Source organism: Rhincodon typus, chromosome 34 (assembly GCF_021869965.1).
Source record: "Rhincodon typus isolate 14 chromosome 34, sRhiTyp1.1, whole genome shotgun sequence".
Lineage (NCBI taxonomy): Eukaryota > Metazoa > Chordata > Chondrichthyes > Orectolobiformes > Rhincodontidae > Rhincodon > Rhincodon typus.
This window is the reverse complement of record NC_063365.1, coordinates 15515035-15529928: the sequence shown is the minus strand read 5'-3', so window position 1 is coordinate 15529928 and position 14894 is coordinate 15515035. Positions and strand designations below refer to the sequence as shown.

Sequence of the window (14894 nt, the reverse complement as noted above, 5' to 3'; positions counted from 1 at the left end):
TGGACACTGTGGACAATTCACCTAACCTGCACATCTTTGGACTGTGGGAGAAAACCAGAGCACCCACGCAGACACGGGGAGAATGTGCAAACTCCACACAGACAGTTGCTCGAGGGTGGAATCAAACCTGTGAGACATCAATGCTAACCACTGAGCATGTGTGATAGTGAGCGTGAGGTAGCAGAGAGGTGGTGGCACTTACCCGCACAGAGCGCAGAACGTCGTTGTCTTTCTTGTGATATTACTGGACATTCCTTCAGACTTGGAAATAACATTGACTCAGGTGACAATCTTGGATGACACTGCCAGCATCTGGTAATGTGGTCTGCTCTGCTGGTCCTGAGGAAAGAAGATGTCCTCCCCTGCACCCCTGTCCACAAGGTGTTTGTCCACCATGTCCAGGGCAATTCTTGAGATGAAGAAACCATTCAGGATAGCTCCAGACTGACAGTTCTTAACCTAGGGCCCAATTGCCAGTGTCAAGAATCTGTGTCAGTGGTGTGTACATCCACCTGTGGTGAGAGAGAACGTATGACATGTGAACGTGCGTATAATGGTACACAAATAATGAGGCAAGGTTTGGAAAATACCATGAGAAATCTCACTACGGTTCAAGGAGAAACCTTCCGTGAAACTTGCCAAAATTAACACTTAGCGATTTCTAGTAAAATTTAGCCCTGCATTTTTATTTCTTAAAACAAAGGTATCTCAAAGCAAGTATGATGCGTCACAAATTCATGTCCAATGATCTGTGTTTTGAAGCATGCTCACATAATCTTTACTTGTGATTTCTTGTGCAGAAAACAAAATATTAATATTACCATTGATATTTCTTAGGCACATCATTCCAACGTATCATTCCTGATGAAGGGCTAGCAGCTCAAAATCCAGATGATGTGAAAAGGCTGATTTTCTGCACAGGCAAAGTTTACTATGAGCTTGCAAAAGAAAGGATAAATAGAAAAATGGAGAAGGAGGTGGCTATTATTAGGTTGGAACAGGTAAATGTTTGAAAGGTGCACAGCAAAGCAAAGAGCTGAGTATTATGATTTAGTATAGAAATGGCTGTCTGAATAATATTAAAAATGACATCTTGGGACTCTTAGTTACAATTAATGTTATAGCTGGACTTTTTCATGTTGTCATCTATGATTTTCCATCCACGAAAGCAAAAGTCAAGCAAAAACTTGGGTTTGTTTATTTTTGTGCAGTAGAATTACACAGTGAAGTAAACTATTCATTTTAATCTTTACTAAATAGCCATAAAGAATGGTGTAACTGTCAGCCAATTTCAAGTTGCTCATTTCATAAAAATGAATAGCTAAAACATTTTTGTTTCATGTTTCGGGCGTCACTTCAGGTGCCCGTTAAAGTTACCCAGTTTGTGCTTCATTTCGCCAGTGCAGAGGGGACCACAATGTGGTCCGCATCACAGAACACCTATGTTCTGTCCACAGAAAAGATTGTGTGCTTCCAGTTGCTGCCACTTTAAGACACCACCGTGTCCTCTGGCCAAAATCTCTGTCTCAGGCTTGTTGCATTGCTCCAGCAAAATTCAGTGCAAGCTGGAAGAACAGCACCTAATTTTCCACTTGAGAACCCTGCAGTCTTCTGGAGTTCAACAATTTTAGGGCTTGAGCACATTTCCCCATGCTTTCCCCCACCCCAACACACCAGGGCTTGACATCACACTACCCATTGTCAGCCACTAATAGTCCCCATTAACAGCTATTCATACCCACAGACTGACCTTTAACCACTCCTTTGTCTGTTCAGCAGTTCTTCTTTCTCTTTGGGCTCTATCTCCACCTATTGTTTACTCTCCCACATCACCCCCAACCCCATCTTCTGGATTAAAACCATCCTTTACCAAGCTACCATCAGTTCTGAAGAAGGGTCAGTAGACCAGAAACGTTAACTCTGATTTCTCTCCACAGACGCTGCTGGATCTGCTGGGATTTTCCAGCAACTTCTGTTTTTGTATCTTGTAGATGGTGGACAGTCTTTGAGGAGTCACCACTGCATTCTCAGCATCTGACCTGCACCTGTAGCCACAGTATTTATCACTGCATTTGACCGAATGTGATATCAAGAAGGCTTTTTAAAACTGAAGTTAGTGGGAATTGGGGTGGGTAGGGAATTCTCTGTTGGCTGGAGTTATATCTAGCGTTGTGGTTGTTGGAGGTCAATCATCTGAGCCCACAGGACGTTGTTGCACAAATCCACCCGGATATTACCCTGAGCTCAGCTATCTTCAGCAGTTTCAGCAATGACTTCCCCTCCATCATAAGGTCTGAGGTGAGGATGTTGCCAATGTCCAGCGTCACTCGTGACTCAGCAGGTATGGAGGTGAAATGCATGGACAACACTCAGGCTTGGCCTAATATTTTGTAGTGGTTTGACAACTGAGGGGCTTGCTAGCCATTTAGAAGGCACTTATAGGTTAATCTTTCTGTGGATCTGGAGTCACATATAGGCCAGGCCAAATTTTCCTTCCCTAAAGGAAATTAATGAGCCAGATGAGTATTTGCATCAATTGGCAATGGTTTTCCGGTTACCATTAAACTCGCTTTTTTGTTTAAATAATTAACCTTCCAAATAATTACCTTTTGTAGATATGCAAGTTGTATTAAAAACAAAATTGTTTTGTACCTTTTTCAGAAACATCTCTGTATTGCACTTAGGGTAGCATGATGACACTTTAGTTTCTGACTTGAATTTTTTCCCACATTTTGATCTCTATTCTGCTGTCCCCATTTTTTGCAGATATCACCATTCCCCTTTGATCTGCTAAAAGTGGAAATTGACAAATATCCTAATGCTGAGCTCATTTGGTGCCAAGAAGAGCACAAAAACATAGGCTACTATGACTATGTGAGGCCTCGTTTCAGAGTGACAGTACAGTTCAAAAGGCCTGTTTGGTAAGTATGTAGATTAGTTATTTTTAATTACATTTTCTAAATATGTTGATGTAGAAAAAGAAAGATAAATGATAGAAAGAGAGAATAAAAGTGTGCTTGGCACTGATTCAAGCAGCACATATAGCTAATGGCACAACTTGTAAAACTACAATTTGTCATCTGTCAGCCATGGCTTTTATTGATAGCATTTGTGTCTTGTTAGAGGGTTGTGTACAAAAGACCAGAAATGCAAACACAGAATCTGTACTGCTTCTCTCAGTGTGATATTGAGACAGCCAGGTACAATTCTTTCGACGAGACAACAAAGACCTCATCTGCCACCTCCACCAGATGATGTTAAAGATCCTGTGACAAATTTCAAAGCGGAGCAGTGGAGTTAGTGTCAGTGTTATGGTCAAAACTTATACCTCAACCAAATATCACTCTAAAAGAGAAAATTTTCTGGTTGTCATCACATGGCTGGTAGTGGAGCCCTGCTGTACAAAAGTAGATTACTGTATTTGCTACATTACCACAGTAACTTCACTTCATTGCCTGTCAGGTGATTTGGCACATATTGTGATAATGAGGAGTGCCATTTAAATGCAAGATTTTCTTTCTTTAGCATAGAATCAAATAGCTTTTATTTCACGTGCACATGAGTAAATGCAGTGAAAAGTTTGTAATGTCACCTCTCGGTATCCATCTTAGGTATGGGGTATCTAGGTACAGATACTTCAGTTGTTGTTACAGAATTGAAATAGTAGAAGTAGATTAGCATGGGAATATAGAGTTTAAGAAGTCCAGATTGATAATAAAAAGTATCTTTAAAGTACTCAAGTTATAGTCCTTTTCTACTGAGTCTGTGCCCGCCAGGCTTCGGAACACGAGGCCTCACTGCCTCTATGCGCTAGCCTCTTTACAACAGTATAAACATTTTACATGAACTTATTGTCAAATTCTATGGTAATTTAGAGTTTCATTGCAGTGCAGAGGGAGTACTGATCTTAGGGTGAAGTATTAAATAGAGGTCTGTTTGAAGATCAGATGTTTCTTTCTTGGATCTCACAAAAATAATTAATTAACCTTTCAAGAGATCAGTGGTTTGGGGCACCTTGCAACATCTGATTTGTTTGCAGCTTTCATTCTCCCAACAGTCATCATAGGATGAGTTTTACCATTTATAGTTAAAATCTGGTGGTAAGTTAACCTTCGTGGCTTCAACTCCACAAAGTTTGAAACAAGGTATCTTGTGAGATGTTCCACTTCTCTCCTAATTAATTATGTAAGTAAGATGTTGGGTGCATTATTCACCCTATCTTGTGGCGAGCAAGGCAGAAGTGCTTACCACTGCCAGGACTTCCTGGCTTTCATGCCTTTGTTACTATAAGCCTAGCTGCTCACTACTTATGATGCTGCAAGCGAGCAGTGACCCCTCAGACTGTGATACTCATTGCTAAACTGGGAAAATGTGGTACAGAAGAAAGTCATGATTGTTCCCCACTTCTTGAAGAAAGATGTCCAAGGTGCTAGCAGACATGGTAGTGGAGAGAGGGTCAGTCTTCTTTACAGATAAACACAGAAAGAGGCAATGCCATATCCAGTCAACCTGGGGAGAGAGCACCACAGGTCAGTGCAGTCTCCATTGTCGAAAGGAACAACAAGTACTGTTGCAAGAGGTTCAGTGACTTTTTGCCCCCCACAGGGGTAGGTGATACTGTCTTCTCTCTGCTATCACACCCTCAAAAGGGCGGTACAGTGGCTCAGTGGTTAGCACACTGCCTCACAGTGCCAGGGACCCAGGTTCAATTCCAGCCCTGAGCGACTGTCTGTGTGGAGTTTGCACATTCTACCTGTGCCTGTGTTGGTTTACTCTGGGTGCTCCGGTTTCCTCCCATGGTCCCAAGATATGCAGGTTAAGTGGATTCACCATGCTAAATTGCCCATAGTGTCCAGGGATGTTTAGGTTAGGTGGATTAACCATGGGAAATGCAGGGTTACACGGATAGAGTGGGGTAGGGGGAGAAGTGGGTAGGATGCTCTTCAGAGAGTCGGTGTGGACTTGTTGGGCTGAATGACCTGTTTCCGCATTGTGTGGATTCTGTGTCCATTACTAATTCTAATTTTGCCATTGCATCTCACCAAGGCTGCTGGTCTACAACCCTCAGTATCACATGTATCATCTCCACTCGAGGATTCTCACTCACGTCATCTGCTGTAACTCCTAACTCTTCTACACATTCACTGGAGAAACTTCACTACCTCTCCTGCTCATATGTGTGAAGTAACTGCTGTTGCATCCACTTCCATCATACCCAGGAAGAATCTGGTTCACAACTGGGCCAAGAGGAACAAGACAATTAGGAATGTAGTTGGCAGAAGACTTCAGACTTCTCACTCTGTACAGGTAGAAGATAATGGAGCTGGGCAGGAAAAACAGGATCACCTGTGGTGACAGGCATACGCCAATGGGAACCAATCCGAATTAGGTCTGTGCTGCACTGCTCTTCCACTACCGCCAGAACTAACTCATCCTTAACCTACACAAACCTTTATCCATTTTCTACCATTAGTTCCCCTTCTCCTCTTATGCAGACACTAGATATAGTCCAGAAAAAAGTGGCTGTGCCCAAGACCCTCAGCTCCACCTCCACTTCTGAGGTGAAAGCCAGTCAAGCCTCAGAGTATACATTGTCAAGACATTCACCTGTATTCTCCTGGAGCACAGGGACTTTCACCTCAGTGCGAATTCTATCTAGATATCATTGATGCATCTCTGCAACACTGCCAAGGAGGATTGCCAGAGACAAAGCACCTGCTCAACTCCATTAGTTGTAATTGGCCACAAATGACTAGGTCAACCTGCAGAGATGCACAAACACATCAGACATGTTTGTGAGAGGCCCTCAGTAAGCTGGAACGGAGGATGGAAGTCTTCCAATGTTTTCACTTCTGTATTGGATCCAGCATGCGTCAGCTTGACTGCCTTCATGGAAAGGATGGTGGCTGCCTTGGAGACCCAAGTTCAGCAGAACACTGGATGACTGCTGGCTGTGCACTCAGATATCAGCTGCAGTAAATTTTCATAGTCAGATCCAGTTAAGTCATACCCATGTGAGAGATGAGCAGTTTTTTCATACATTCAAAGGTTGCAAGAAATGGCAGTTGCCAAGCATTGCTCATCTCTCTGTAAGCTAGTAGCTATTTGACTGTAGATAGCCTCCAAATGTCATGGATCCTTGAGCCATAACATTGTGGATTACAGCCAAAACATTGAATTAATAAGAACAACACTGAGGCAAACACAATGTCCACAGAATGTGCTGGTGGCTAGCCTAACACATCATTCCACATTTGCACCCATCTTATGGGTGAGAATATGGAATCAGTAATGATTCCAATCATCTCTGTAGAAAAACATTGATCTTACATGTGAGCTTTTCAAGGGAATGAACTGATATTCCAAGCAGGTAGATGTACAGTGGACAGCTCATAGTGTAGCCATCTGCCATGAAAAGCTGCACAAGCACTACTTCTTGCAGGTTCAGTTCTATCAAGGGGCACATTCAAGCATTTCTGGGCATCTTAACAGTTTACACACACTCTCTGAAACATTGAAGTGTCACAAAAATAATGTAAATCAGCATCTTCAGGAGTTGTGTCAACCTGGTGACTATCATGTTGGATGGCACTACACATCATGCAGATGTCATACACTCACAGATAATTCAAGAGCTACCTAATGTTAGTGCCAAGCGATGTAAGTCCATATTCTTATTGTTGTTTCTTTCCCTAATTCATGTCAACAAGTAGATAATTTGAAGTGGGGTAATCTGAAGATCCTGTATATATTAACATAGATAATGATACATAAAAGGTCAAGAACTGTAAGTATCAGGTTCACGTGTGCATTGTATCCCAAGCAGAGGCTGCTTGCCAGTTCAGCAATATATTTACAATGAGAGAAAGTCGAAACTTGGCGCTGCTATCCTGGAAGCTGTAAGTAGTCTCCAGCCCCTTGGGCTCTGCAATGCATTGCTCTGTCCTGCTGTCTTGGATGGCCCTTCTAGTTAATGTCTTCATTGTCTGTCAAATCTTCATCTTCAGAAGATTGTTATTGATCCGACATTTCACCTGCATCCAGGTTGACACCTCACTTTTGTATGCCTGGTGTTGCTCCTGGCATATCTTCCTGAACTCTTCATTGAATCAGGGTTGATCTCTCAGCCTGATCGTGATGGTAGAGTGGGATATATGCCAGGTCATGCTGTTACTGATGACCCACACCACCTCATGAATGACCAGTTTTGAGTAGCTAGATCTGTTTAAAGCCGATTCCATTTAGCAAGGTGGTGGTCATTCCTGCCAGTACTCTCATGGATGGATGTGTTTGTGACAGATAGATTGGTGAGGATAAGGTCAAGTATGTTTTTTCCGCTTGTTGATTCTTTCACCACCTGCCACAGACCCAGATCAGCAGCAATGTCCAGCAGGACTCTACCGGTTCGGTTAGTAGTGGTGTTACTGAGCCACTCGATGATGGACATTGAAATCTCCCACCTAGATTACATTTTGCAGCCTTGCCACCCTCAGTGCTTTCTCCAGATAGTGTTTAACAAGCATCATACTTCTTTATCAGGCTGTGGGAGGGAGGTTTCTCTGGCCATATTTAACCTCATACTGTGAGACTTCTGGAGTCAGTGTGGAGGACTCCCAGTGCAGGTCCTTTTATATTTTATACTACTGCCTGTTCTGCCGGTGAGGCCCTTTACAACACTATGTATATTTCCAATTTACTCTCAAAACCTGTAACTCTGGGCATTCCGATGCCTTTGTTGGTCCTACACCTCCTCATGTAGAGGCAAGAGTAACTGCCATTTGCTTGATGCATAGCCACTACTCAGCTTCAACAGCCCCAGACCTCTCTCTTTTACAATGAGGTCCCACCCTAAAATCTGTAATTCCCTCCACTCACAATAACCATTCTCTCAGTGATCTAGTGCAGTCAGCCCATCTCCACGCTTGATGTGCCCTACCTTTGTCAGAATGTGATGGACTTCCTCAATAACCCCCCTGACTACTTGGCCTAACCCACATTATTGGCCACATCTCACTTCTTGGGCTGATTTGGCAAGACATCCCCAAATGACTACAGCACAGCCCCATGCTGATGTTACAGCTGCCTTCTGAATGACCAACATGTAATCCCTGAACTTCATGAATTTGATCTCCAGGAATGATTGTGGCCAAAGGGAATTAATTCCCAAACTCGTTTAGGATCAAGTGCCTGACAGATCATGGCCAGTACCTTGTACGGTAATCTGATAAACCCCTTGACTGATTGTGGCAGTATCACATAATTGACTGTAGTCTCCCTTCATCACACTCAGCAGTCTTCTCCTTTGACCACACATTGCCATTTATTTGAAGTACATGCAGTGTGTTTGCCATGTAAACCACTGGCACATTCTGCAGCTCTGACATTGATAGAGCATGCTGCCATATAGCGACATGTCCACTCCCCCTTCTGACTAATGCATTTACTCTTCAGTACTCCCACTTCCTCTTCAAGCAACACAGGCTGGCAGCTTGTCACTCACTATTTGACCTTATGCACTAAATAAAAAGCAAGCTATACAACAGAGACCAGCAGGTTGTCACTCATTATTTAACCTTGTGTGCTAAATAAAAAGCAAGCTAAACCACAGAGGCTGGCAGCTTCTACATAAGTGTTAAAAAGTAAATTAAGACCCATAAGATCCCTGTCTCACAGTCGGTCCAAGGATCCATGAGATACCTGGCTGTGTGCAAGTGACCTGACAGAAGCATGCAACTCCTAAGTGTCCCTCCACTCCAGTGTAGAGTGTTGAAGTCCTGAAGTGGTGTCTGAGTTGATTTGAGAGCAGACATGGTGATGTGGTGAAATTGGTGCTTTGCTGATGCCAAATTGCATGGATGAAGGGTCAAGGAGAATAATGGCTGTAGAACAAGCAGGGATTTTGTGCAGAAGGAGCAGGTGCAGCCACAGACATTCCATGATCTGCAACAGAGGCAGATAAGACAATTTGTCAGGTATTCACTCTGTTTTAGAACAGAAATTGCTGGTGAAACTCAGCAATTCTGGCAACAATTGTGGGAAGAGAGCAGAGTTAACGTCTCGAGTACAGTGACACTTCACCAGATCTGTTAGCTGCTAGGAAAACCTGGTATTTATGCTGAATTTGAAGTTGGTGGGGGAGGTCGGGGGAGTAGGGAGAGATGTGAGTGGATAAGTGGAGATGGAGCCAAGAGGGACAATGATATGAAAGAGGTAGGTAAACAAGGAGATTAAGGATAGTAGGGCAGGACAGAATGGGAGAGAATGGGAGACAGAATGGGCGAGCTGTACTAAAAGCAACCCTATAATGTGATAATAGGCCTAGGAGTAGATGAAAATGGATGGCTGTGCTAAAAGCGGCTGATGTCATAGAAGGACCGAATGTGGATAGATGAAAAACATGGAAGGATAGAATCAGGCCGTAAAGCTATTGAATTTGATGTTAGGTCTTAGAGCTGCAAGGTCCCTAAGTGGGCAATGAGATGCTGTTCTTCGAGCATGCGCTGAGTTCACTGGAAACACAGCCTGGGCAACTATTTTGCAGAATACTTGCATTCTGTTTGCAAAATGACCCCGAGCTTCCAGCTGCCTGTCACTTCAACACACTGCTATGTTCCCACTGCAGCAGGCCTGCAACAGAAATGTTAGAATGGCAATATTCCACCCTTTGTCAAAAAGTGATTCATAGGATGATCTGAAAGATGTAATGAGTTGGCCTATAAATGCAAGTTTTATTTGTTTCTTTTTTCTCCTTATTGAAGAGATATTCAATGATAATTTGTCATAATCCAAAAATAACAGCTGTCCTTGGTGCAGCTTCACTGTCCTGTACTGCTGTAGTTCGGGAGGAGTTCAAAGTGAAGTGGGAAAGATTATGTCCAACTTGAGTTGTAATGAATAAAAACCAAAAGAACTGTAGATGCTGTAAATCAGAAACAAAAACAGAAGTTGCTGGAAAAGCTCAGCAGGTGTGGCAGAATCTCTGGAGAGAAATCAGAGGTAGTGTTTTGTTTTGAATGACCCTTCCTCAGAGCTGAGTTCTGCTGAGCTTTTTCAGTAATTTCTGTTTTTGTTTTGAGTTGTAATGAGAAACTCAGTGAATTGAAGTAGTTTTCACAGGCGACGGGAAAGTTGAGAAAAATTGTTATCCTAAAAGACATGATGATGTGAATAGGTTATTTAACTTGGACTAGAATCACAGAAAAAGCTATACCTCTACTTGAATGATTTGTATCCAGAATCATCAGATGTGAGTCAAGATACAAATATAGTATTTGTGCCAAGTATTCAAGTGTGAAATGTATGATTACTGTTGGTTCTGTCCTGGGAAAACTTAGAATATTAGAGACAGAGAGCAACCTTGTATGTTTACTTACTTGTTGAACACCTTTGTGGTGTGTTGGACAAAATAATTCCTCAATACTAATTAAATTTCTTTACTCACTGTTCAGCTTCTACCTCTTCTCCCCATGCAAAAGCCTTGCCTTTTTTTGGTTATCTGATAATGTGTTAAATGCAAATTTCTGTTACAATACCATGAAAAAACGATAAACCAGATAAATGTTTAACATGCTTTCATCAATTTTCAGAAGGAAGTTCAGGAGCAGAGGTATTACTCATTTTTGACTTGAAATATTCACTCTGCTTCTCCTGTCTGCAGATGCTGTCAGACCTGCCTTTCTTTTATATTAGCACAGTTATTATACAGGGCTTTCTCTTACAAGCAGTTGCAGATATTAATATTTACTAGAGTTATTCAGTCAGCTTCTAAAACTTACTATGTAATTTTTAACTTGGCCATTTTTCAGGCTGGCTTACCAATTGATTTAATTAGAATCCAGGTGACCAATGTTATTTGTTTATCCAGATCCACTAATAATTACAGGAGTAGGTTTGAAATTTCATAGTTTTTTAGGATAATAGGTAGGATTTCAGGTGAAGAATTTACATATTATATTTATGATCAGGTATTTGGTGTTCACATCAAGTTTCAATCGCTTAAAATAGACCTATTCTTTTCTGTATAGGTATGTTGGACGTGACCCTTCAGCAGCCCCTGCCACAGGTAATAAGAACACTCACCTCACAGAGCTGCAGGACATGTTGGACGTGTCTTTTAATCTTCAAGCTTTTGAGGGCATGACATTTTAGATTGTATGGACGCACAGTTGGCTGTCATTCTAGCAAGATGCACTTCTTAAACTGCTGAGAAATACCACCCAAACAATCTGTTCATTTCTCATGTTTTCTCCATCGCTATCATTTATCACATAAATAAGGTCTTATGTATGATTTTTTTGATGGGTTTGTTTGCAAGTAAACTGGCTATTTTCACGCAGTAATGCTCAAATAAAATGTGAACATGCAAGTTGAGAATGATAAGAAAAATATACTGTTCAGTCATTTTATGCATTATAATCACTTTTGTTCAGGCAAGGTTTAAAAAAAATGTAGTGAGGTGCTTCTTCAGTTTTCCTCCTTTATTATTTTGCAAAGCATACGTTTTTGTGGAACTTAATGTAATAAAGCATTTTAATATGACTGCTCGGTTTTCTTGTCAAATAAAGTACATTTAATTGTGTTTGTGATTAAGAAAGAAAAAAGACATTCATAAATAGTTGATTCATGATGAACAAAAATCAATTACAGTACTTAGTTCCTCACTAAACACCATGATAGGGACAGTTAGAAAACACTCAGTGAATCACAATTAGAGCCTTTGTCAATACATAATGAGAAACACTGACTTGATGTGTAATCCTAACTTTTGTTATTGATTTTATTCATCTACAAGCAAAAGAAATATTTTCTCCTGAGAGAGATGAGAGTTTATAGGAAAAATAGGGCAGGAAAATGTACACTACACCAATCTGTAAAGGATTATTTCTGTAGAAGACAATCATCCCACACCATGTCCCAACTCACTACCACCCCAGCCAGCCAGGAAATAGATTGGCACCATGCAGTAAGCTTTCAGGATTTAGCTTTCATCAGTAGAAATGTATGTTGAGAGAATATCACTCTCTGAAATTGTGAATTAGTGTTTGTTCTGCAAGTGAGATTCATCTGATATATAGTAAAATCAAAAATATTCGAGATTGCCTTTGCTTATGGAAGAAATTCAGTATTAGATTTTTCACTAGCCAACTTTCTGTTTAAATATATTTTTCATACAAAACTGTTTGAATAAGCTTTTGTCCTGTCAAAAAACATCAAAATAGCAATAGAAAATGGCTGATAGAAAATAGAAAATTTCTGCTCGTTTCACCAGTGAGACACTGATTATGTTTCATTAATATACAAAACATCTTAGACTTGTATTTAAACTTGGTTGAATCATTTAATGTGTAATTCCGGCAACTATTAATTTCTAAAGTCATTAGAACACATTTGAACTCTTATGTTTTGAGATTCAAACCAAATTGAGGTACTTGGAGAGACGAATTGGAGATCCTGCATGTACATCCATCATTTTTCCTCTTGTTATTGTGGCTGTGACGATACTATGGCTTTAAGAGGTGTATTTTGTCCTGTTTGTTTTGTGAAGAAAGGTTGAGACTGAGGTATTAAGTAGTCCGCTCAAAGCCAACAAAGTAAACAGCTTGTGATGCCCTGGGGTTTTTTAAGAAGTTTCTTTTAAGCGATAGAGGGTGGAGGGTTGTTTTTCGGACTGAGAGCCTGTGACCAACGGTGTTCCACAGGGGTCGGTGCTGGGTCCACTTTTTTTGTCATTTATGTGAGGTATTGCATTGTGGTAAACAACAAAGGAAAGACTTATACGATTAAAAGTAGGACCTTGGGTAGTGATATAGAACAGAGAGACCTCGAGGTTCAGGTACATGATTCTTTGAGGTTTGCATCATGTATCAGTAGGATGGTTAAAGAAGGTGTTTAGCATGCTTGCCTTCATTGCTTAGACCATTGAGTATAGCAGTTGGGACATTGTACAGGACGTTGGTGAGGCCTCTTCTGAAGTACTGTGTCCAGTTCTAGTCTCCCCATTACAGGAAGGATATTATTAAGCTAGAGAAGGTTCAGAAGAGATTTACCAGGATGTTGCTGGAAATGGAGAATTTGAGTTATAAAGAGAGGCTGGATAGGCTGGGACTTATTTTACTGGAGCATAGGAGGTTAAGAGGTGACCTTGTAGAGGTTTATGAAATAATGAGGGGTAGAGATAAGGTGAATGGCAGGTATCTTTTCCCTAGGGTGTGTGATTTCAAAATTAGGGGGCATATTTTTAAGGTGAGAGAAGAAAGATTTTAACAAATATGAGGAGTAATTTTTTACACAGTGAGCAGTTCATGAATGGAATGAACTTCCAGAGGAAATGGTGGATGTGGGTACAGTTACAATATTTAAAGACATTTAGATAAGTAGATGAATAAGAAAGGTTTGGAGAGATAGCGGCCAAGCACAGGCAGGTGGGACTAGTTTAGAATTATGGTCAGCATGGATTGATTGGACTGAAAGGTCTGTTTCCATGCTGTATGACTCTGATTCTATAACAATAGAAGCAGCCTGAATGGATGGGATCAAGCTTGCAAAGAACCAGAATTTTTAGTTTTAGCTTTTTGCAGTTGCTGGAGTCTTGAAGCTGGATATGGAAGGTCTTATTCCTCTCTGTTGAAACTAAAAGCTGAGGTTCTCTTCCTACTGCTAGAATTGTACATGTGACAATCAATTTTATTGAATTTGCCTTCGCCAAGGTTGTGTTTATGGGAAGTTACTATATTGGAACAGCTAATTAGCAGTAGTTATTTTGCTAAGCATTTTGATAGAGTTACAGTTAAGCCAATTCTTTTCTTTTTATTTTGTCTGTATTTTAACTGGTGTGTAAAAATAAAATGTATTTTGCTTAAAGTTGAGTAATTTGACCAATTGAATTGCATCTGTAATGCAACGCCTTACACTTGAAAATAAGAAAAAGTTAGGATCTAGACTATCTTTTCAATGTATTTTGAGGGGTCTGGTCTGGTTCATAACAAACTGGGAGCTCTTTCAGGATCATTGGACACAGAGGCAATGAGCGATGAGTATTGGTGTTTTTTATTTCGGGTGTTGCATTCCGTTGCTTTGAATGCAGTCTGCCTTGTGTAATAATGGTTATGTGGTTACTGAGAGTTGCCTGGGGATGGAAGAAGTCACTTTGGGTGTTTTACAGAAAGTGAGCAAGGCAAAGCTTTTGGAATTGGCAGACAAGCTGGAGCTGGTGTTGCCTTTGTAATTACAGCAATAGCTCGATATTTACAATTGTCTGAAATACTTTCAGAATCATTGGAAATGGCTAAAATTCAATTGCAAATGAAGCAGCTTGAACATGAAAGCAGAAGAAAAGCAGAAAGAGAGAATAGCTGTAGCAGAGGAAAAAGAAAAAGAAAGAATAGCCCTAGCAGATCAAAAATAAAAGGAAAGGAAGGCCCTAACAGAAGAAAGGGAGAAAGAGAGTTTTTGAACTTTGCAGGTTGGAACTGAAAACTCAAAGTCAACTTAAAATGGCGGAGTAGAGCTGAACGGTAGGAGTAGTGATGAGGACAGTGATGGAGAGTAATCCCATTGTAGTCTAAAGCCTGATGGGGATCTGTTTAAATATAACCAAATGTTGCCTAAATTCGATGAGAAGGATGTAGAAGTCTTTTTCATTTCATTTGAGAAAGTGGCTATTAAATGAATGACAGGTGACCATGTGGGTATTGTTGATCCAAATGAAATTGGTAGGTAGAGTTAGTAAGATAATTGCACCAATATCAAAGGAGATATCTGGGAATATGATGAGGTGAAAAAAGCCATCTTAATTGCATATGAGCTAGTACCAAAAGCCTACAGACAATGTTTTAGGAATCTAAGGAGGGAACCTGGTCAAATGAACATAGAGTTTGAAAGAATTAAACAAAGTA

General features: G+C 40.8%; 1 protein-coding gene across 2 annotated transcripts in view; it reads left to right on the top strand.

Moving 5' to 3' along the window:
• ogdhl (oxoglutarate dehydrogenase L) overlaps positions 1–11538 on the top strand; it is a 122867-nt gene extending 111329 nt beyond the window's left edge. For both annotated transcript variants that reach the window (XM_020533566.2, XM_048616279.1), the window contains 3 exons: positions 838–1001; positions 2767–2921; positions 11025–11538. In XM_020533566.2, coding sequence (XP_020389155.1) covers positions 838–1001; positions 2767–2921; positions 11025–11148 — 443 coding nt within the window. In that variant the 3' untranslated portion in view covers positions 11149–11538. The remainder of the gene's footprint in view (positions 1–837; positions 1002–2766; positions 2922–11024) is intronic.
• Positions 11539–14894: the final 3356 nt, after the last annotated feature.